Here is a 22,036-nt window from a genome sequence, read left to right as displayed (position 1 = left end):
CGGGGCAAAGGGCATTCGGGTCCCATTCTAGTCACAGAAGTATCATCAATCTCTTTTTTGGCCTCAGTTCCAAACTGCATCCTCCAACACAATTAGCCCAGAACTCTTGACTCTGGTAAAGAAAGCCAACCCTTTGAATCCAATTTAGCTTGGATCTTTTTGATTATATTCTATCAGAACCCTGGAGGGCAGTCATCTACACCTGACCCAAAACTGCAGGGAACAGGTCAGATAAGAACATGAGCCAACTGCTGACTCAAAGGAAGGTATTCCGAGGATAAAGGAAAATTATGCAGTTCCCAAGCTAAGGTCAACCATCCACAGTGATAGAAATGCTAAAAATTTGAGAAAGTGGAATTGAGTGTTGGAGCGAGTCCCTAAGAGAGCAGAACAAGGGGGAAGAATTAGCATCAGAAAGAGAGATGATTGGTTGTTCTGTACATTCGTGAGAAGAAGGAAGAGGAAAAAGAAGCTACAGAGACAAGTTGAGATTGAGATGAAGGAGATTGAGCTGGCTTTTCTCTGGTGGGTGAAATCTTTGGAATAAGAAATAGAGAGAGAGAGAGAAAGGAAAGGGATTTTTGTGCCCAGGGCTAGAATAACAACAAGGGTACAAAGGCTAACCTGGCCACACTTGGGCGATGGCCCAGGAGGTGGGCTGGGCATTAGGGAGGGGAGAGAGGACAACCACCCAGCTTTCAGGTTGCGAGTGGACCACTGAATGCAATTCCACATGACGCAGCTGCACCGATGGGCAAGTCCGGTCCTCTAGTGAAATAGCTCATTCCATACGCCACAGAGAGACCCAAGAGAAGACGGCTCAGAAGGCAGTGGGTGGAGAAAGCACAGTCACCCAGAAAAGTTCACGTGCAGGGCCACTGCCTTTCCCCTTTCTCCCCCACGTGCCTGGACTTCCCCGAGGAGCAGCCTCCCTTAGGTCTGAGTCACACGGAAAGGCCTAGAAGAGCCTGAAAATCGCGAAGCGTTCCTTTGGTGCCCCTTTCTTTGTTTAAATCACCTATTCCAGCCTTATTCCATAACTGATTCTTAAAATTATTTTTGCTCTGTAAACATGAAGAATGTAAGCTGCATATAAACATATGCAGTGGCAAAGCTACATTTTCGTGGAGAACGATTACCAGCCCCTTCAGTGACTTTAAATTAGTTTATTAACTGTATCAACACATTTACCAGGGTTTTGAATATCCAGACTAGGAATTTTCTCAAATATTTACATTTACTGATAATGAAATACACACAGTTCAAAAACAGCTTTAGCTGTTATAATAGAGAACATATTTTCAAGAGAGGCACAAAAGAGAAGGTATCGAAAGAGAATCAGTGCTTCCTGGAATATTTTCTCACAGAAATCAAAACAATGTTAGATTTTACTTAATATCCAATCTACACATTATATTTAAAAGTGCTTCTGTTCCCCCAAAAAGTGCTCTCTCCTTCCTTAGGACATGTTGATAATTACTAGTACAACTTGAAAATTTTTATAAATCCAATAACAATTTTTAAAACAATTTACAACAATAAAGACATAATACTCCAAATATCTTGCGGGTATTAATTTTGGCTATTTGTGTGGACATGTTTGAATTGTCTCAAGTGTATCATACTGGCTTGCTTTAATCAACAAAACCGACTAAAGCCTAGTGAAAAACACAGTTTAATAATCTCAAAGCAAAGTCGGAAAAAATTTTGAAGATATAAAAATTTTTAAAATTCAAATATTGAAAAATATACAAATAATGCCTTGAGTACTTTAGGGGCTCAATACCTGGAACAGACCTGAGAATAAAGAAGCAAGAAACTATGAGTAAAAAGATTGGCTGTCTCTTATCTTGGCATTAACTTACTGAGAGATCTAGACAAGCTGGTGAACTTCAACCTACATATCTACATATATATAATTTTATAAATTATACATATAATATATACATATAAGTTGGTGAGACGAGGTGCTCTCCCAGGTGGCCCTGAGTTCCAGTAGTTCCAATTCTACATCTGATTACTTCACTGAAAAGCATGTATCCATTCTTATATTCACCGAAGGGAGGATCTCAGTAAACAGACTGGAAAGAGCCCCCAGCAGCCCTGCCCTGGCTTTGGCATAATATTTAGCAAGAGTTCCACTGAGGGAGATAGTCTGGACTTCTTAGAAGTTATAGGAAAGGTACCAGCATTTCTTTCTGGCTGAGAACATGAAGTGTTTCAAGGCTTGTTTGAGTGGCTGACTTTCTTTCCTTGCTCTAGGTCCGCACTTGCTTTGCACCTCACCATGGAGATGACGGCCTGCTGAAAATTGTTGCTGACCACCACGTACAGTAACAGGTTACCAAAGGTGTTCAGGGCAGCTAATGGTTTAGAAACGATGTACGCCCCATGGATCTGATTCTCAACGGAGCAGCTGATTGAAAGCAGGCGAGATTCAATCCGAATGAGCCTCAAGATATGGAAAGGTAGAAAGCATATATAAAACACAAGGAGCAGCAGAATGGTGAGCCTTCGAGCTTTCTGCTTCAGGTAGCTGTGAGTCCGAGGTCCTTGGGTCAGAGTGTAGATAATCATTGTATAGCAAAGTGTCACGATCACCAAGGGGAGGCAGAAAGTGGTCGCGGTCAAAATTAGATTGTACCATTTGATAGTCGTGAGGTCATCCGAACTGGTGAGGTCAAGGCAGGAGGATCTGTTGGTCCTGGTGGTTGACGTGATCAGGAAGGATATGGGAATGACGGCCACCAGAGAAATGATCCACACGACCGCACAGGCCACCACCGCCCATTGAGTTTTGTGAATGGAGAAGCAGCTCATCGGGTGAATGACGACAAAGTAGCGGAAGATGCTGAAACAGGTGAGGAAGAGGATGCTGCTGTACAGGTTGAAGTGGAAGCCGAAGCGGATAAACTTGCACATGAAATCACCAAAGATCCAGTTTTCGCCGCTAGCGTAGTAGTGAATGAGGAAAGGGAGGCTGGTGAGGTACAGAAGGTCTGTGCAGGCCAGGTTCAGCATGATGATGGTGCTGCTTCTCCAGGGCCGCATTTTGAAGATGTACGTGGAAATAGCTACTGCATTGCCGGGAAAGCCCACCAGGAAGACGATGCTATAAATAACAGGGAGGTAGTGCCTCTTGAGTGCGATTTTTTCATCAGTGCAATTTCCAAGAGCATCTGCATAATCGGGGAACTCAGAAGCATTTGCAAAATCGTCTAGCGGCTCATTCATGGCTGTCTTCTTTCATCTTGCAAGAAAACAAGAGAGTTCAGTTTGGCAATACCGATCGAGAGAAAGTAACTCGCCGATAAAAGAAAATAGAAAACATTAATGATGGGGTAATGAAAACAATGATCTCCTTCGAAAAGAAAATTGCTCTAACATCCTAAATTTGCCACTTCTTTCTCTTTAATCTCCAAAGAGACCCTGTAAAGGAGAAGTTGAATTTCTAAGAAAATGACTGTAAGGCAAGTTATGAAAGACATGTAACAATAATATAAAAGTGAAATTACCATGAGAATTAAAATGAAGGACTGGGGTGGGGGGAAGACCCCCATGTGTAGCTGTGTGTCACGATTTGGCACGGTTGCTGTTTGGGCACGTCACCACTGTGGTACCTCTAAACCCGACAAAACGCTGAGAGGTATTTCTTATTATCTCTATTTTACAGAAGAGACTAAAGCTCTGACTTGTCCCTGGTAACACACCTAGTGGCACAGCCAGGATTTGAACCTGTGTTTTTCTGACTTAGAATCCATTCTCTTTTTAAACCTGCCTCACTCGGCTGCCTCTCAGTCTGGATGAGTCTAAATGATGGATGGAATAGGAAGTGGGAAGGCACAGAAAGATTTAATACCAGACATTTTTAAAATATAGAGTTCATGAATTCCAACATTATAGGTCTGGTAGGTTTCATTTTTAAATTTCAGCTCTTGCAACCCATTTTAACCGCTAACTTAATTTGTTCATGCTGCAGGGGGTTGTGTTTGCAGGGGGAGGAGGAGCAGCGAGTTCCCTGCAGTGTTGAGAGCTAGGGTGCAATCGCCAGACAGCCTGACCTTGATTCTGTTTAGCCAATGAGTAGCTGTATGTCCCTAAGCAAGTTGCTTGCACTCTTCTAGAGCTGGGAGGAGTGGGGTTTTAACTTTCTTCTTCTTGCTTATCAGTGTTGTCTAAAATTTTGACTGTGAATTTCTGCATGAAGATCATAAAAGCAGAATTACTTACAATTAGCTTATTATTCAGATGTAAATAGCTGTTGGTAAAATGCATCCACTTGCATATTTATGGAGTGCCCACTGTGTGTTCATTAGGCACTCTGCCAGGTCCTAGAGATACAAAATGAATAACATGCACAGATGTACAAGCCACTATCACAGTCTACTCGGGGAGACAGACATAGAAATTATTTTAACAAATACAAGCCTACTTCATGGAACTGTCAATATATCCAAACAAAGAAACAAACAAACAAAAAAGACAAGAAAAACACTTGGAACACTACTGGCACATAATACATGCTCAATAAATGTTAGGTAGTTAATCACTAAGTCCTTTGATGGATACATAGTACAAGGCTCCTGATATTCCAAAGAAGGGTGGGAACAGCTACTTGGAGAACAGGAGAGAGCACTAAAGGAACATCATCTAGGAAGGAACATTTAAGCTGAAACTAGTAAGAGGAGCGGAAAGGCATTCCAGGCAAAGGGAACAGAATGCACAAAAGCACTGAGATCTGAAGGAGTTCAAGAGGGCAGCTATTAGGATCCTCACATGAGAGGCCAGTGCACCCTGGGACCATGTATTACTGATCAAAAGCAAATGTTTCTCTCCTCGTCCAGGTAATTTACTCTCACTGGCAATGCTATTCATAGAACTACCACTGACACAGCATGAGAGATGAGAGGATTCAGGCACTACTGACTAGCCAGGGTGCTGTGAGGCCAGGAAACCACAGTGGACAGCTTTTCCCATGGTCAAAACCATAGTGGGCTCGTGCCTGGATAGAAGGCAGTCACTTAAACCTAAAAGAAAAAGATCAAGGTCAGGGAATCTCTGAAGAAGCACTTCCTGAAGTCTGTTCTTAGCAAGTCAACATTCAAGACCACATCTCCTATCTGTCAGCTCCTTGAAAGCAGAAACATGAAGTCACCTTGGACCCCAGGGGCTGACACACAGAGGGTCTCAATAAATACTTGTTGAGTAAGAGAATCATGAGTAACATCAGCAAAATTGATTAAGAGCCAGTGAAGCAGCAACCGTTATTAAAAAAAAAAAAAAAGTTTGGTTCTTTAATGACTTTAATGACTTTTACAGCAAGGAGCAAAATTAATTTCTGTCATTGCAAATAAACCCCTGCCATGTTATGAGGCCATTTTAAACGCCAGTCATATCAGGAAAAGGCAGGCTGTAGGTAGAAACAACCACCTTATTGTTTTGAAAAACAACAGGGTAACTTGGGATTTACTGAAGAGTGACGGACCAGCTGTAAGGCAGGAGGGGTTAACTACGAAACAGACCCCTCTCCCCAAACCTCACTGAAAGAAAGGTTTGAGTTTACAAAACACTGTGTGAAGCTAAGAATGGGAGACAAAAACTGGTCAGCACTGTGAGCCACGCAGAATGCAGCAGTCTGTTTCCTCGACAGTCCCAGAGCCCTGTGCAACCAATTCCCGCTCCACTTTGTGGAGCCCAGATGTCCACAAAGGGACCATTTCCACAAAGGACATTGTGGACTAATGGGGTGTATTCCCCACTCTTTGCTACAACAGTGGATCTCAATCGTAGGGAGGTTAGAGACCCCCTAGGACTACCGGACTCTTTATGAACTAGGAATGATGATCTGTCAAGCTTCAACATAGAGATAGATATGTTTGAACTAAGCTAGATGCCACATGAATAAGAGCAAGCACCAAAGATTGGGGAATATTTTTATAGGGAAAAAACTTATAATTTTAGCCTCTACTTTTCCCCTCTGAAATTGGGAAGAGGTTGTGATTGTAGCTGCAGGATATCAGGGTTTTGGGAACGCAAAGCTCAGGACTGCTACTTTGAGGCCATTCTGCTTAGGAACCTCGTGGACTGGGGTTCCAAGCGCCTGTGGATAAAGAAAGCAGGACCAGGCACCATATCTACTCGAGCGGCAGCATATACTACTTTGCATCCTCAGTGGATTCTTGCCCACTTGGTGGGAACAAGTCAAGTGGGATGAATGATGCGAAGTTAATTTTCTAGAAAAATCTGATAATTTTGCAGTAAACGCCTAATCCAACAATTCCCCCCCACCCCCACCCCCACCGCAGCTCCTCCCACACGCACCCTGGGTTTTTCTGGTGCTGCTCCAAGGCCAAGTTAACATTCACCCTCTCATCCTTTTCCCAAGTTGCCATTGGACCAGGGAGGTATAAACTAGGAAAACTGTTCCTCTCACCACCCCTCAGAGTCCTTAGAAACTCTGCAGCTGGGGTTCCGTGCGGTTACCAAAAAGAGACTCCGATAGACCTTTCATTCACAAAGATCATCTTGGGTTCCTCATCCACATACTTGTACACTAAGTTGATTTTGTACTAGTGGAAAGCAGACCAATTCTTAACCCAGACAGGTTTGTGATGAGGGTGAGTGTTCCCCTCCCTGAACCCTGAAGGAATCCCTCTCCCCAACTCTTCCCTTAAACCCAAATTTCAAATAAGAATCTGCAACTCAGGTGCCCTGACGACTGTTAGGACACGACATGTTGATGGGGTCCAAAGCTATGATTTTAGCTATTGGCTCTTCGATGTTCTCCAACTGAATAAAATCTATGGAAATGCACATATGGACACTCAAGAATTTTACATACAACTTGGAGGCTTAGAGACAACCCTGAACTAGTTGACTTCGTCTATAGCAAGGAAACAAAACAAAACAAGACAAAATAAAGGCACTTCAGGGGGAAAGGTTTTGTCGGTTTGCTTGCTGAGGGGGTTGTGGGGCAGTGTCTTTGGACTTTGCTAACACTACAAAGCTCAGAATCACACAGTGTGAGCAAAAAGCGCATCCCGAGGGTGGAATCAATCCGTGTCAGAGATAAATCAATCCGTGTAAGTCTTTGGGACTGTCCCCAAAGTCCCCCAAAAAACCTCAGGCTTGATCGTGAAAAAGTTGTGAAATGAAGTCAACAGTCTGGAACTTCTCCAGGCTCACTGAGACAAATCTACGGTCATTCTGGGCTTTTAGTTTCCCCAAATGCGCCCTCGCCCCCTACCAGAATGCAGGGTGTTGCTGCTCCCCACGAGAGAAGTGGGGGGCCCCTGGCTCTGGCCTCCGCGGGGTCCTGCTGCAAAGACATGCCGGAGGCTCAGTTCCCCCAGGCTCGGGGCGCCCCGCGTCCGCACTCCCTGATCAGCGCAGGTCCCCCGCACCTGGCTCCCTCCCGCCGGCGGGGCCGGGTCCCCCAGCTGGTGGCTCACCTGGTACCCCAGGCGCGGCTGCCGTGCGCCCTGAGCAGCCGTCGGAGCGCGGCTGCGCTCTGGCGGCAGGACGGTCCCAGCCGAGGCCCCGCGCGCCGCCCCTGCCCCTCCCACCGCTTGGAGCCCACGGAGCTGGTGAGGGCCCGGGTCCCGCCCCTGGAGGGCGGCATCCTCCCTCGCCCACTTTCACAGTCAACTCAGGGGCAGCAGCTGCCTCTCCTGGGATCCCTGGATACCCTCCGTGCCTGTTTTGCGCGTAACTGCCCAAAAGGTGTACTTGCGCTTGCCTGAATCTGCAGATCTAGGACGCAGCCCTCTTGCCATAATTTGGGAACAGCCTCTTCCCTTCTCTGAAACTCAGCGATATCATCTAAGACAACTGGGCTCTGAATCATCGGACTCTGAGTTCCCCGACAGCATGAAAGCCGAGTTTTCTGTTTTGCCAAATGGGGACGCGTGGAGAAAGCCCTTTCTCCATCCCACCGTGGCTGGGCATTAAATGCCCCTTCTGCACTACCATGTTTGATGGCCATAAAAACCACCAGTCCACCCTCTGGACATGTCAGCCTGCATGTTAAGAATGTTAAGCCAGGCATCCCAGAGCCCAGGTGAGAAGATCCTCCTTCCTGCTGGCGGGCACAGCACTCTCAGGTACTTCTATGCCTGCTTACTGCTGAGTCCCAGCCTCTCCCCGGAAATATTCTGCAGTCAGAGAAAAATTACTCTCCAATTTTACAATTTTTGCTCACTTCCTCAATTCCTCATTTGGAATTATTGGATCCTATTTTGTTCTAATCCAGCCACATATTCATTCAACAGACATTTGCTACTCAATTTTTCTGTATCAGGCACTGAGGAGAAAGAATGAGACTTGATCTCTGCCTTCCTGGAACTCATATCCCTGAGAAAGATAAACAATTCATTTAAAAAGTCATTAGAGTTTGACCCTGGTAAATAAGGGTGCTGTGAGGGAACGTAACTCAATTGTAAGAGAAAGAGAGGTCAGAAAAAGCTTCCTGGAGGAAAAGACAGTTGAGTATTTTTCCCTTGGTGATCAAGATGTCCAGATAAAGAGGAAACAGCTTAAAGGGCTTATGTAAAAACAAGTATTGGGTCCTAGAATTCTAGATGTGGAAGAGGCATTTACAAATATCCAGTCCTGGGAATATAAAATGGTGCGGCTGCTATGGAAAATGGTATGATGTTTCCTCAAAAAAATCAGAATTTCCGTATGATCCAGCAATTCCACTCTGGGTATATACCCAAAAGAATCAAAGACCAGGATTCAAAGAGATATTTGTACACCCAAGTTCATAACAACATGATTCACAATAGCTAAAATGTGGAAGCAACCCAAGTGTCCATAGGTGGATGAAAAGATAAATAAAATGAAGTATGTACATACAATGAACCATTATTTAGCCTTAGAGTGGACTGAAATTCTGACACATGCAACAATGTGGATACACCTTGAGGACATAATGCTCTGGGAAATAAGCCAGTCACAAAAGGACAACTACTGTGTGATTCTGCTTATATGAGATATTGAGAGAAGTCAAATTCACAGAGACAGAAAATAGAATGGTAATTGCCAGGGGCTGGAAGGAGTGGGAAGTGTTTGTTTAACAGGTACAGAGTTAAGTTTTGCAAGATGAAAACACTTCTGTGGGTGGACGATGATGATGGTAGCACACCAGTATGAATGGACTTAATGCCACTCAACTGTACACTTAAAAATGGTTAAGACGGTAAACTTTATGTCATGTGTATCTTACCACAATTTTAAAAATTCTATTAAAAAAAAAAAAAAAAACACTGCTATGGCCTCAAATTTACAAAAGAGGTCACTGAGAGTTACAGCAGTCCAAGTGACAAGCCTGAGCACAAGGCCAGGGAGGCCTGTGTAAGACCAAGGCATCCGCCCCCTGTTCTGACTACACCAGGCCAAGGGGAGCTGGGCCACTTGATTGAAGACATTGCTCTATGAAAAACCCATGTGCTATAATCCAACACTCTGAATTGGCTCCATCAACAAGATGATTTTTATGCGCTATTGTCTTTTTTATTTTTTAATGTTTATCTGTAAATATCGCTTCTTACTACAACTTGAAATCCTCACCAATAGGGTAGTCATTTGCAGGGGAAAAAAAAAAACAAACTAACCTACCAATCTTAAACATCTCTGATTAAAGAGAATAATATAATTTATACATCTTGAAAACAACTTGCCTTAGAAAATGATGTCACTAATTTACACTATGTTTTAACCTTCAAATTTAGAAACTCGAAGTAGTCTTTTACCAAACCTAAGTCAAAGACTTATAAAAGGGTAAATTTTAACTTCCATTTAAAATTGGTCTCTTGCCCAGATTCAGAAATGCATTTTCTTTTTTAAAATGAGCAACCAAATAGAACAGGATTCCAGCATTTAAATTCACAGGTGCCACCTGCAATGTGCTGCAATTGCTCCTCTGAAGCAGGGAGTGGGATTTAGCTCCCTGATAATCTGGATACTCAGAATTTCTTTAATTAGGAAGCACTGACATCTTAAAGCATCCAGCTCCAAAAAGCCCTGTAAGACTCTGCAGAGAAGGCAGATTCAAGCAGCATTCTCCAAAGGCAGGAGGAAGGAGTAACATAGTAAAACTAGTCTTAGTTGTTACTCAGGGTTGAGTGAGAAAGGAACAAATCATTGTGACAATGTGGCCATACTATTTCTGCCTCCCCCCGCCACCCCAGTTATCATTCCCCATCATCCCTGATGAGATGGTATTAACCATCTCTATTCTTTTCTGTATTCGGATGCTTTGATATCTGGCATCTTGCTGACCCAGGAAAGACTGCTTCTTTCCGAGTAAGACAATTCCTAGAGATAGTAAACTCATTGGAGAGCGTACTTTCAAATGCAAACCAACCAATCCAGAGCCCATATCCCCAACCATCTTCTTTATTGGGATCTCACACTCCGGCCCACCATCCACCTGCCCTAATCATCCCAGGACCAGGTACCAGACAAATAGGATCAGCCCTTAATGTCCCAGGGCCTGCTGAAATGATCAAACTAGCCAGTCCTAAGCCTGATTCCCTGCTTTGGCTGGTCCTTCCCACAGAAACCACAATAAAGGATCTTACCACAGTTTCCCCTCTCCTTCTGCCTCCTGACCAACACTGATGCTTCCCCGTGTGACCTCCTGAGGTGTGGTGTGCCCCCTCCTCTTGGGATCTGTGAGTATAACAAACTACCTTTTCAATGGCTGTCGTCTCCTGATGTGCTGGCCTCACCATACCTGAACGACAATAAAATCTCTATTTTGAAATACCATTTATGGCTTTGTCAGGCTTTTTGGTAACTTTGGCCACCATACGATATATCTTGTTATGACAGCAGTACTCTCATGAAATGAATTGTCTTGATTTAAAGAAAAAATAAAGTTAACTTTTTTCTAATGCCTTAAAACAGATTGCTTAGTGAAGATGAACTGCTTAATTAAAGCAAGTTTTTGATCTATACTCTACTAGACAACAAATTCAGCTATTGCAATGCCTCCAGATTCCTACCACACTTCTTCAATGAGGAGACAGACATTATGGGATAGCAGAGAGAGTCTTAGAAGTTTGAGGCCTGAATTTTAGTGTTTGGAAAGCGACTCAATTAGCTGGGGAAGGAAATTCCGTTTCTAGGCCTCTGTCTAGGAAAAGCAGAGGTTGGACAAGACACTCTCTAAGGTCAATTCCAGATTAAAGGGATCTTGTTGTGAAAACTTAAGATAAACTCAAAGCTTTGTTTCTTAGAAGAGTGTGTATGGTGTTGCTGTACCAATGTGAGTCGCCGGCTATGCTTCTACGTGAACATTGTTCGACTGATATTTAAATGTTTTCATAATGATGTGGTGGTGTGACCACTTCTTAAAGGGGCTTTTCTAGGGAATTTAGAGAACTGTTAGGATAGGATTGACTAGACTGCCCATTCTGAGATCCAATCCCAGCATAATCTGGGAGGTGCCACAGGTATTCTAGGTGGGCAAAGAGCCATGCAGTTAGTAGGGCTAGAGTGGGTGGGCACAGCTAAGGATGGGGTTTTCAGTCTGTGTGGGAGCAGTTTTAATGTGAAGTATGGTGACCAATGGAAGCAGGGAGAAGTGGAGATTGGAGACTAGAGGAGATGTGACATGGAAAAGCCAGAGAATAAACAAAACCATCATCAAGAAAATGAGGGCTTTGCCTTTACTGGTGCAGGGTCTCCTGCTTGGACCATCCTTCTCATCCCACCTTTCTGGCTTGAATCTTACAGTTTCTTCAAGGCTTAACAAAATACTGACTTGTGATTGTGATGATTGTGATGATTATCTTTGCCCAGAAATATTTTTATCTCCTCTGAATACTTGCGGTCTACACCATACAGTCCATCATTTATTCATTTTGAAACTATTGGATAGTGTTATAAACAACAGTGGTTTTAAAACTTGAGTTGTGTCTAATCAACGAAATTGTCTATAGCCCAAGAGAAAGGAGTTTATATTCGCCTCCTTGGATCTTGCACAGCACCATCGATAGGTACATAGTAGGCTATCACAATTGCCTGCTGTTGTTAGGCAATTATTACTATAACCATGGATCTGATTCCTCATTTGACCTTGATTAATACTAAATTCTTTTAGGTTTAATTACTAGTTGAGACCAAGCCGTCCCCCACTAGCCTCCATCTAATCAGTTGAGCATCGGAAAAAGACATAGGGAAAGAGTGGTCAAGAGTTGAATGAAAACTAAGCTGAAAGATTGAATGGGGCAGTTGGGAAACCATTGCTGCTGACCTGAGAACACTTCAGTCACGTGGCAGGGGCTGCAGACAGTTTGTGCAACGAGTGCAAGAGTGAAGTGGGAAGTTACAAGTGGTTAGGAGTGACGGGAAGAAAGAAAGAAGGGTGTAGCCTGAAGGCTGGTGTGTTTAAAGGAAAGTTTTATTTATTCTTTTTTTCCCTTAGAATAGAGAAAGCATTATTGTAGACTGAGGGGGAAAAATAGCCAAGAGAGAAGAAAAGATTGAAGAGGTATAATTCATGGGCAAAGGATAGGACAATACTAGTTGGGAAGTATGACTCAGCAAATAAGGGAAACTTTACTATACCAGCATGTCATACAAACATTACCTTTGTCTTAACCTCTTAAGACCATGAGGGAATGCACCGCCCCCTCCCCACCCCGTCCCAACCATGCACACACATGGACATTCATCATGTAAGACCAGCTCCACACTCTCTCCTTTGCTGAGGTACCCATAATGAAACTTACGACTTTTGTGAACCCCAATGGCATTACTAACGACAGCACAGGATGATTAAGTCTGAAGCAAAAAGAAGAAAATTGTTCCAGTATTGCTGTCAGCTTCTGTACCCTAACTGGTTCTATTCACCATGTGAACAGAACATTAAGCACTCCTACACCCTGATGGAGGTTCAGAGATTCAGATTCTTTGGTGGTGAAGTAATGATTGTTTACATTTTCCATAGCAGCCAATGCTGATTGTATTCACTTCACCTAACACATAAAAAAATAATCTGTTACCAGAGATCCTTTTCCCTTCCTCCCTCTGTTAGGGTTCTTTCTCTTTCATTAGATTCATTAGAGAACATTAGACCATTATGAACTATTGAAATTGTTTCCCTACCCTGCTAGTGTCTTTTGTCACTTTTCCCTTTCAGCAACCACATTGAGTAATACTCTCTTATTTTACTTGTCATGCTTCCGTGTTTGAATTAAAATGCCTCAGAAAAAACCATAACAGGCTGTGGAATTTCTTTCTTACAGCATTTTTCAGTTCCTTCCTTTTGACCTTTTGGTATTACTTTCATGATTAATTTTTTCCCAGAGCCCTGTTGATACAACAGACCACTGTACTAACCTATTAACCTTTGAAAAATCAAAGTTGAAATCTGATTTGAGTAAGGAAACCAAAATAGTTTTCAACTAGCCTGGGCTCTATGAACAATAAGTCAGACAAGTCCATCTCCATGATGGACAGGCTCTGCATGCAGAGGAGTTGATGCGAATAAGAGGAGGTTGAAATGGAATGCAAAGCAACTCAGATGTAAAGATAGCACCCTGTTTAATCTTAGAGTGGCTCGACTTCATGCTCACTTAAAAAAAAAGAAAGTAATTTAATTATAGCAATTTTTCTTCCATTCTCCATAGACAAGAGTCTGCCCTTTCTGCTTTGTGCCTAACCCACAATTTTAGTTAAAATTGTTAAGCTGTTTATTGTTCTTCCCTTCCTAGTTATACCAAATTGATATTTCATTAAATTGAACATTTTCAAGGTCCTCTTTAATTGTAAATCCTGCTTTAATCCCAATTGTGAGTTTAACTGTACCCAGACTTTTGTGAAACTCTTACAATTGTCCAGTAATAACTGAAGGGACAATGGAAGCTCCCTTTGGGTAATCTACACTTTGAGAAAAAGGACTCACTCACCTCTACCTCGTCTTCAAAGGTGGTTTATTCCCGGCCTTTGCAAACCTCCCTTAACTCCCCCAGCCCCCCACCCCACGTCAAATCGCTGGTTAGGTCATTTTAGACGTCCTTTGAGTCCTTATATCTGAGTTTTCTGTTTTAGTTTATTTTTAACTAGGGGCAAGTAGGTTGCCAAAAATCTCAAAGTGATATTCTTTGAAGAAATACCGCCATATTTGGTTATTTTATTACATATTTATTTGAAAAATATTGCCACTTCATTCCCTCACAACTGCTTTCCAACCTGATTTTCTTTGGCCTCTGTGGTCACATCACAGTGCTGGCCGAGTGCGCGGAGAGCAGCGGGGGTGGGCGTGTGAGAGGATGGAAGTGAATGCTGATAGACTTTCCTCCTCAAAGCAACCTTGCAGACCAAGCACGACTGAAGAACAGCCCCCGGGAAGCCTAGGTTTTACCGTACATGTTCCCAGGGGTTGTAGCCACTTGCCCTTTAAGCTGAGCTCTTGAACAGTGTCCCTTCCTTACATCATTACCTGGAGTGGACACTTAATGCAGTCTCTTTTTGCACCAGGGACCTCCGCACCACTAGGCCTTGAGCAGGGCCAGCTGTATAATTTGTAGGGCCATTACAAAGTGAAAATGTGGGGCTCCTTGCTGGAAATAGCAGAAGAGTGCCTTTAAAGCCATTCAAATACAAAGCTTTTTCCTTTCTTCCACAGTCTCTCTTAATGTCATGGTGTTTTTTGTTGCTGTTGTTTGTTTTGTTTTGCTATTTAAGGTCATTCTAAGTAGAGAAAAAATTAATGTTTTAAATTATTAGCATGAAATTTACCATTCCTCTTTTTATGATGCAATATTAGTTTTAAATGCAAATATAAAAGCATTCAACCTACGTGAAGCATACTCAAAATTACACAAGCCACATTCCAAAGCTCATGCATGTGTGTATATTTTGGTTTTACCATGACAGTGGAAGCACGACAAAACTAACCCAGCTGGTTTATTTTACTCTTTCACACACACATTCTATGAACTCTGTCTTCAGCTCACTGATAAGTCAGGGAAGACTGAAAGGAATATAATCATGAATTGCCCCATCTTTTCCTTTCTTTCGATGCTATTGTTTTCAGTATAAGCCATTGGCTTATTCAGGGAAGTAGCAAGTAAAAATTGGTATGTTAGTGTTATTTAGACTAACATATCATTTTTATGCTCATTAATGTTTATTTGAGCATCAGAGCCTTCTCTCTGGGTCCAAAGCAAGTTCTGGCTCAAACAGAAAGCATGGCCTCTGGGGGCTGTCAATGCCCCCTCTTACCTAGTCACAGACCTCACACTGACCTTGCACTTGCCTTGAATCACTGACCTCCCATGCCCCGTGGGTCCACCAGTGTTCTTTGCTTGTTGAGCATCTTGGATGCTGTTTCATGGGCTGCAGGGAATGGCAATGGGCATGTGTCACACATAACTCCTCTGCTTATACACCTGCTCCATGGTCCATTATGTTTCACTTACAAGGCACAAGTTCAAAGATAACATTATTAAGATTTTCAAGATGGCAAGAGCAGAACATGCAGTCAAACGAGTGACCCTTTGAAGCATGGGCTCTGGGCTACTGCAGAAGTCACGTGCCCATAAATTCAGCCCTGGTCTTGAATTAGGAAATCACTTGCTTGACTGACTCAGATTTAACCTTGGAAAAGTTATCAGAAGTTTTCAGAAGAGTCAGCTGAGAAGAAACATTTAAGCTATTATTTCTTGTGTTTGTAAGTCACGGGAGACTTCGAATTTGGTTTCTTTGATTGAGCTAATCGGGATGAGCTCTTCCCTGTTCTGTGATGCAAAACAAATTTATAAACTATGAATGAGCTGAATTATCTCTAGCTTCTGGTAGAGTTTTATCTCTGAATGACTGTGCACACCTAAGCTTCTCAGCTCACTGAGTCTCAGGTTGCAGAACCACCACCTTTGATTTATCCTGGGCCATTTTAGCTCAGAGTGATGCTGTCTTTTGGACATGGCATTTGTATGTGTGTGATTTATTAGAGGCTTTCAGTGGATGGCCTTCCAACCACAAAGGTGAGAATACGTAGATAATAATGCCTCGAGAGACAAAAGGGGAACCGTGGAGAAAGACCTTTGCAGATCTGCCCAAAAGGAGCCACATCATCATTCTGCAGCATTGAGTACACACACACGCGCGCGCGCACACACACACACACACAGGAGGAGGAAGCAGTAACATGGTTTCTTTCCTCAGGGACTGAGATAGCAAGTTGTCTGTTCATCAGTGACATTTTTTAAGCTAGCTCTATGCACAATTTAAGCTTTTGTCTTATAAACGACCAGAGATGAGGACTTGGCAAATAATCTGGACCCCTCAGACATAACAGGGAAGTTGCCAACCACTTCTTACTTCTTTAACTTTATTTTGGAGAATGAACTGATATATCAAGAGAAATAACCCTGGGGCCAAATGGACACGTTTCTCTAGTGAGCAGCATTCTGGCCACAGTTTTCTCTCTGTGTACTGTGGAGGGCTTCAGAAGCAAATCCTCACTGCCCTCCACTGCCATTTTTCCAGCAGCAAGGAATGAGAGCGAGGCTGTTGCATTCAGGAGATTGGTGTACTGGGTTCCGAGGTCTGAACAGTAGTGGCCATCCCTCCCCTCCTCGTCCTTGGCGCTGACCTCAGCACACCCGTGTGCTAGTGCAAACAAAGGCCAGTCTGGATCTGCCTCCACTCTTGCTGTCAGTCCCTCTGGGCTGCCTACCCTCCCTTGGGCTGCAGCAGGTGCCAGGGACATGGTGCCGGAAGCTGAGTCCGGTGGGCAAGGCTGAGTGGAGAACACCGGAGTAAGTCAGGTACTGAACCCTCAGTGTCTCGCAAATCCTCTTTGCGGGACCTCCCCAGGCACCCATGACTCGTGTCTCCATCAGTCAACCAAACAAGGCCACAGATATTAACGGGGCACCTCCTAAAGAACATCCTGGTGATGCAGACGGGGCAGCCCCTGAGTCTGAAATAACAACCACTATGGTTCAGTGTTTGGCTCTGGATATTTCTAACCAGATGAGCTTAGACAAGTTACTTAATTCTGAAGACTTCTATCTTTTCACTGGTAAATTAAAGATGCATATACCTTCTTGATACCCCATGGTTGGTGGGAAGATTGAGCAAGTTTTAAGACTGTACATATAATAATATGCCGTAAAGGAAACTGTGAAGGGATATGGAAAAGGCAGGCATTGCAAGGTGCCTAATCCCATGCCAGGCAACATGGAATCACAATATCTAAGATTTCATGCCTGTCCGAAATAAGTTCGCAGTCTTGTTTGGAGAAAAGGCTCTACATGTGGCACAACTATGCTTTGAGATCCCACATCATATATTGTTAATAACTAGTAACACTTCGCCCTATAAATCTTCCCAATTTACGTATAAGGTAATGAGATGCAGTGATCGTGAGTAATTTTACAGGTCGCATAGCTGTAGGAAAATGGCAGGTCCAAAATAGGAAATTTATGACGTCTAACAAGAGCCCAAACTTCACCTTGACACGTGTCATCTCCTTTTATTGGTACCAAATGTGTAGTGCAGACAATAATTAGTTGGAATTAGTTATGGAAGAGATCAATATAGCAATCCTCTCAAAGACCTTATGTGGGTATCTTTCCATCAGAGCCCTATTTTCAGCTTTACAATAAGCCACAGTGATAGCCTAAATATAACTAAGCCTTCTTACTGAGCTGCCCCTCCGAAGTTCTCCAAATCTGTCAGCCTGTTTAGAATGTAGAGCTCTCTATGGAACCCTCAGGACTGGAGACCTGGACGCCTGGTGGGGCAGATGTCTTTCAGATCTCAAAGCATGTCTTTCGGATGCCGGTATTTCTGCCCACCCCTGGGGCTGATTCTGCCAAGGACGCCATATTTACTAGCATATTTTATTATGTCTCTCTTATCATGCCTCCTTGCTCTAACGGACTGATCTATCGCATCATTTCATTGAAACGATGCTGGCCCCATGCATAATGAAATAGAATTTAATAGCGTTTCCAGTTCTTGGGGAGAAAGGTCAAAAGTATATGTCAGATGATAAAGAGCAATTTGAACACACCCAGGGGCAGCACAACTGAGAAAAAAGGAGAGCTCTTAGTGAGAAGGCTGTTCTGGAGAAGAAAATGACAAACATTCCTTCTGCAAATGTCTGACAGAACTCACTGGTTCCTGAATTTTCACTCATGTCCTTTGATGCCTCCTTCCAAAAATAGAATCTTGACCTGCCTGCCCCTGCCTCTGACTCTGCTAATGACTATCTTGTACCCATTTTGCCTTGTCTCGCCACACTGCCTCCTGCAACATGGCGGCTATATTCTAAGAGCTTGAGATGGTAATGCTGACACCCTACACATCCCCTCTTGATATCAGAAAATGGGGTACTTTTCTCTGAATGGCTGTTTTTGTGAGTTTGCTCATGAGTTTCCTTTTAATGTTTAAGTGTTGAAGAGTGAGTGAGTGGTGTGTTCAGTCACGCTCCCAGCACTTTTTATCCTGTGCGGCTGAACTTGGTGTTTGTGTGGCCATGGGTTGGTGGACATTCACCATTAGACTTCTAAGAGATCTCTAAGAGATGTTTGCCTCTGGCAAAGCGCTCCTTCAGAACCCCAGGAATCACAGCGGAGTGATTCAAAAGCAGGTGTTTGCAGAGTACTTTCTTAGGTGAATTTATAATAGATTTGGAGCAACTGGACCTTTGACGTCTGACCAGTGATTTAGCCAAAGAGCCCTTTGAGGTCAGGAGAAGTCAGACAGTCTGCAGCCTGCATCTAAGCTGTGCACGCTGGGCCTTGAGTGTTCGTGCTCCTCAGGAAGAAGTCTGGGCGAAGGCGAACCCTTTAAAGATCTAACAAGGAACCACAGGCTAGTCCCAGGACGACCTGAACACAAGTGCTTTCCTGAAGTCCCAAAGAATCATCACACATGCAATTATTAGTCAGGGTCTGTCTTCCCGACGAGGCTGTTAAGTTTGTGTTCACCACTGTTTTCCCTATGCCTAGTCAGGGTCTGGTGCACGGCAGCCCCTGAACAAGCAAGAGTCGTTATTTTGGGGGCTGAGGTCTTAGGGACCAAGCTATGGGACCTGACCTAGTGGGGCGTCATCAGGACCCAGCAATGGCCCTGTAATGTACACAGTATGTTATCAGACACTGAATTTTCATGCTGCCCTTCTCTTTGGGGTCCACCTTTGTGAATTCTGAGAATGAACATGCTAAAGGAAAACACAGAGGAATCTATTTCTGCACCCTCCTTGAAGTTATCTTCTTGAGCAAATTTGCTCCAGATGTTTCCTGGAATGTGTCCAAATGTGTTTTCACCTTTTTTTTTTTTCCATTTTAAAACTTATGTTGTTAACATAAATGGAAGAGAATGAACTAGATTCAGCAATGGCCCTCAGCTCTGTGGGAAATGTGCTATGTGACCAGGGAGCAATAAAAATTTCTAACCCAGACAAGTTAGAGGCAGCAGAAGGCACTTTCTTGAAGAACTAAAGCAGCCTAGTGTTTTGGGTGTTGGTTTTGTTGCTGTTTGTTATGTAACCTTTTTTTTCAATTGACTGCTCTGTTTTCTTCCTCAGGTTCAGCTGTTAGCAGGAAAGGATTGAGGATTTATGTTGATTTAAATATTTGGGAAGTTACTTGAAAGGTAGCATTCTTTGCCTGGATGAATTTTTAGGGGCTACAAATGTCTGCAGGAGTTTTAAGCTGTCATGAAAGTTGAAATTTTACCATGCTGTTATCTCCCCAAAGGAGGGTGGCCATGCCATTAATTCCCTTAGGAAATCAAGCAATTTCTCCTTCAGTTTCAACCCATACTGAAAATATTAAGCACATAAAAAAGCATCTTATCATGTGTTTTCTTTTTGCAGGTACTAACCTGAGTCAGCTATGCATTTATTTTTACGACACCCCTGTGAAGCCTCATGGTATCTTTCTCCCCAGCTTAGGCGTGGGGAAACTGAGCATCATAGAAGTTTCTCAAATTGTCCAAGGTCTCAGAGGCTGTAGCAGTTATTATTTTAGTGTCTTTTAGCGCCACACTCACACTTTTTTATCCTGCTCTGTGAGCTGGGGTCTCCACAAACCTCATTTCCCCTTTGCCTGCCAACAGGTAGCCCTGGCGGGAGGCAGAAAGGCTAGAAGAAGAAGGGACTTGTATTTGTTACATAGGACTGTCTTAACCAAGTCCCACAAACTGGGTGGCTTAACACAACAGAATAGTAGTCTCTTGCAGTTCCAAAGCCTGGAAGTCTGAAATGAAGGTGTCAGCAGGGCCGCGCTCTCACCAAAGGCTCTAGAAGACCATCTGTCCCATGCCTTTCTCTTAGCTTCTGGTGTCGCCAGCAGTCCTTGGCATTTCTTGGCTTGCAGCTGCATCACCTGTTTCTGTCTCCATCACTGCATGTCACCCCATCTTCCCTCTGCATGTCTGTGTCTTCACATGGCCTTCTTGTCTGCCTCTGACTCTGTGTCTCTTCTCTTCTCTAACGTCACCCATCTTATTGGATTAAGGACCCAGCCCCACCCAGTAGGACCTCAACTAATCTTACGTCTTAATTAACCTGCAGAAACTCTATCTCCCAATAATGTCATATTCACAGGTGCCAGGGGTGAGGACTTCGATACGTCTTTTTTTAGAGGGGAGGGGGAGGTACAATTCTGCCCACAAGACTAGGCTTCTCTGCTTTCGTCTTCCCTGTGGGATTCGCTCCCAAGGCGGGTGGCGGGCCCCACAGAACAGCAGAGTTCACTGCAGGGGCCGTGGCTCTCAGCGTTCTCCAGCACGTCATCTCCAGGGACTTAATTTTGTCTCTTAGGAGCAGGCAGCATGTCCCTCCACCCACCATTCCTTTAGCCCAGAAGCCTGAATTTCAGCCCTGCTGAGACCTCCTCAGTGCTTCCAAATCCTTCCTCAGTCACTGTTTCTCAGCTTTCGTGTTCCTAACCGCCATCCATGGTTGCTACCTTTGTTAAACCTTCAAGTCCTCTTTCACTCCTTCTGGTAGTTAACTGCCTTATACCCAGGCAACAAGTCTTTCCATTAAATTCTCTCTGTTCAAATACTAGACTCCTGACTGGACCCTGACACATGGGTAACAGACTGGAAACTCATACTTAAGCCAGGGTGGTGTTGCATCTCCTATGTCTTAGGAGGGAGCACTGGAACTTTTCACCAATCCTCAATTTTCTACTGTCATTGTGAAAGGTCATGGATGAAAGCCACTGATCCTAGTCAGTTCTGAAGCCAGGGGAAGGGCAAAGAAATCTTAGAACCTTCTTTAAACTCTTCTCTCATCTCTAAATGTCTATGGTGGTGAACACCACCACTGCTCCCCTCCTATGACCAGCTACCCGCTGCATACCATAAGGGCTGCTCACAGGTACCCCATTTGCATCCCACTTCTGGGAACATGATGATATTGCCCTTGCTTACCTCTTTTGATGTTAGCTGTGGCCATGACTTCCTTTGGCCAATGACATGTGAAGGAAAGTCGCCTATGTCATTTCCAAGTTGAGCTTTAGGAGCCAATGTGTGAGCACCATGTTCCTCTCTCCTGCCCTATCAATCACAGAACCATTTCCAGCTCTGTGGAAAACAGAACTTCCACCAGCCCGTGCCCCTGAGTGACTACCATGAACAAAGCACCCAGCTGCACACATAGCATGAGCGGGCACAGATGCCTGTTGGACCATTGTTCCTGCAGCCTATCAGAGCCTGTCCTGTTTAGCCCACACAGACTCCCGTGTCTAGAGGCAACCTCTCAAGCTCGTACATTTTTAGTAGTTTATTCATTTGCCTCCTGGGACTTTGTTCTTTCCTGGTATTCCTTCACCCCAATTGGTGTCTCCTTTTTTGCAGATTTACTGGACCCTTTTGCCATTCTGTTCTGGAAATGCAGAACAGAATCATGGCTAAATTTTCAGTCCTCTTTTCTTCTATTTCCACTCTCTCCCTAGAAAATCTCTTTCCATCCCATAAAATAAATTTATATCTGCCCCCAAATAGGCCCTAATTCCCAAACACACATAATGAACTACCTAGTAATCACCTCCATCTT

At 43.7% G+C, this 22,036-nt stretch overlaps 1 protein-coding gene across 2 annotated transcripts; it reads right to left on the bottom strand.

Annotated features, from left to right (window-relative positions):
- Positions 1 to 1,164: 1,164 nt before the first annotated feature.
- On the bottom strand, positions 1,165 to 7,495 carry OXGR1 (oxoglutarate receptor 1). 2 transcript variants are annotated; one of them, XM_032496760.1, is made up of 2 exons: positions 7,452 to 7,495; positions 1,165 to 3,250 (listed from the first exon to the last, which is right to left on the bottom strand). In XM_032496760.1, the coding sequence occupies exon 2, from the start codon at positions 3,232 to 3,234 to the stop codon at positions 2,221 to 2,223; it is 1,014 nt and encodes a 337-aa protein (XP_032352651.1). In that variant the 5' UTR covers positions 3,235 to 3,250; positions 7,452 to 7,495; the 3' UTR covers positions 1,165 to 2,220. The 2 variants fall into 2 exon arrangements, with proteins under 2 accessions (XP_032352651.1, XP_032352652.1); XM_032496761.1 differs by lacking the exon at positions 7,452 to 7,495 and adding an exon at positions 4,231 to 4,249.
- Positions 7,496 to 22,036: the final 14,541 nt, after the last annotated feature.

Source organism: Camelus ferus, chromosome 14 (assembly GCF_009834535.1).
Source record: "Camelus ferus isolate YT-003-E chromosome 14, BCGSAC_Cfer_1.0, whole genome shotgun sequence".
Classification (NCBI taxonomy): Eukaryota; Metazoa; Chordata; class Mammalia; order Artiodactyla; family Camelidae; genus Camelus; species Camelus ferus.
This window is presented reverse-complemented; position numbering and strand designations above follow the sequence as displayed.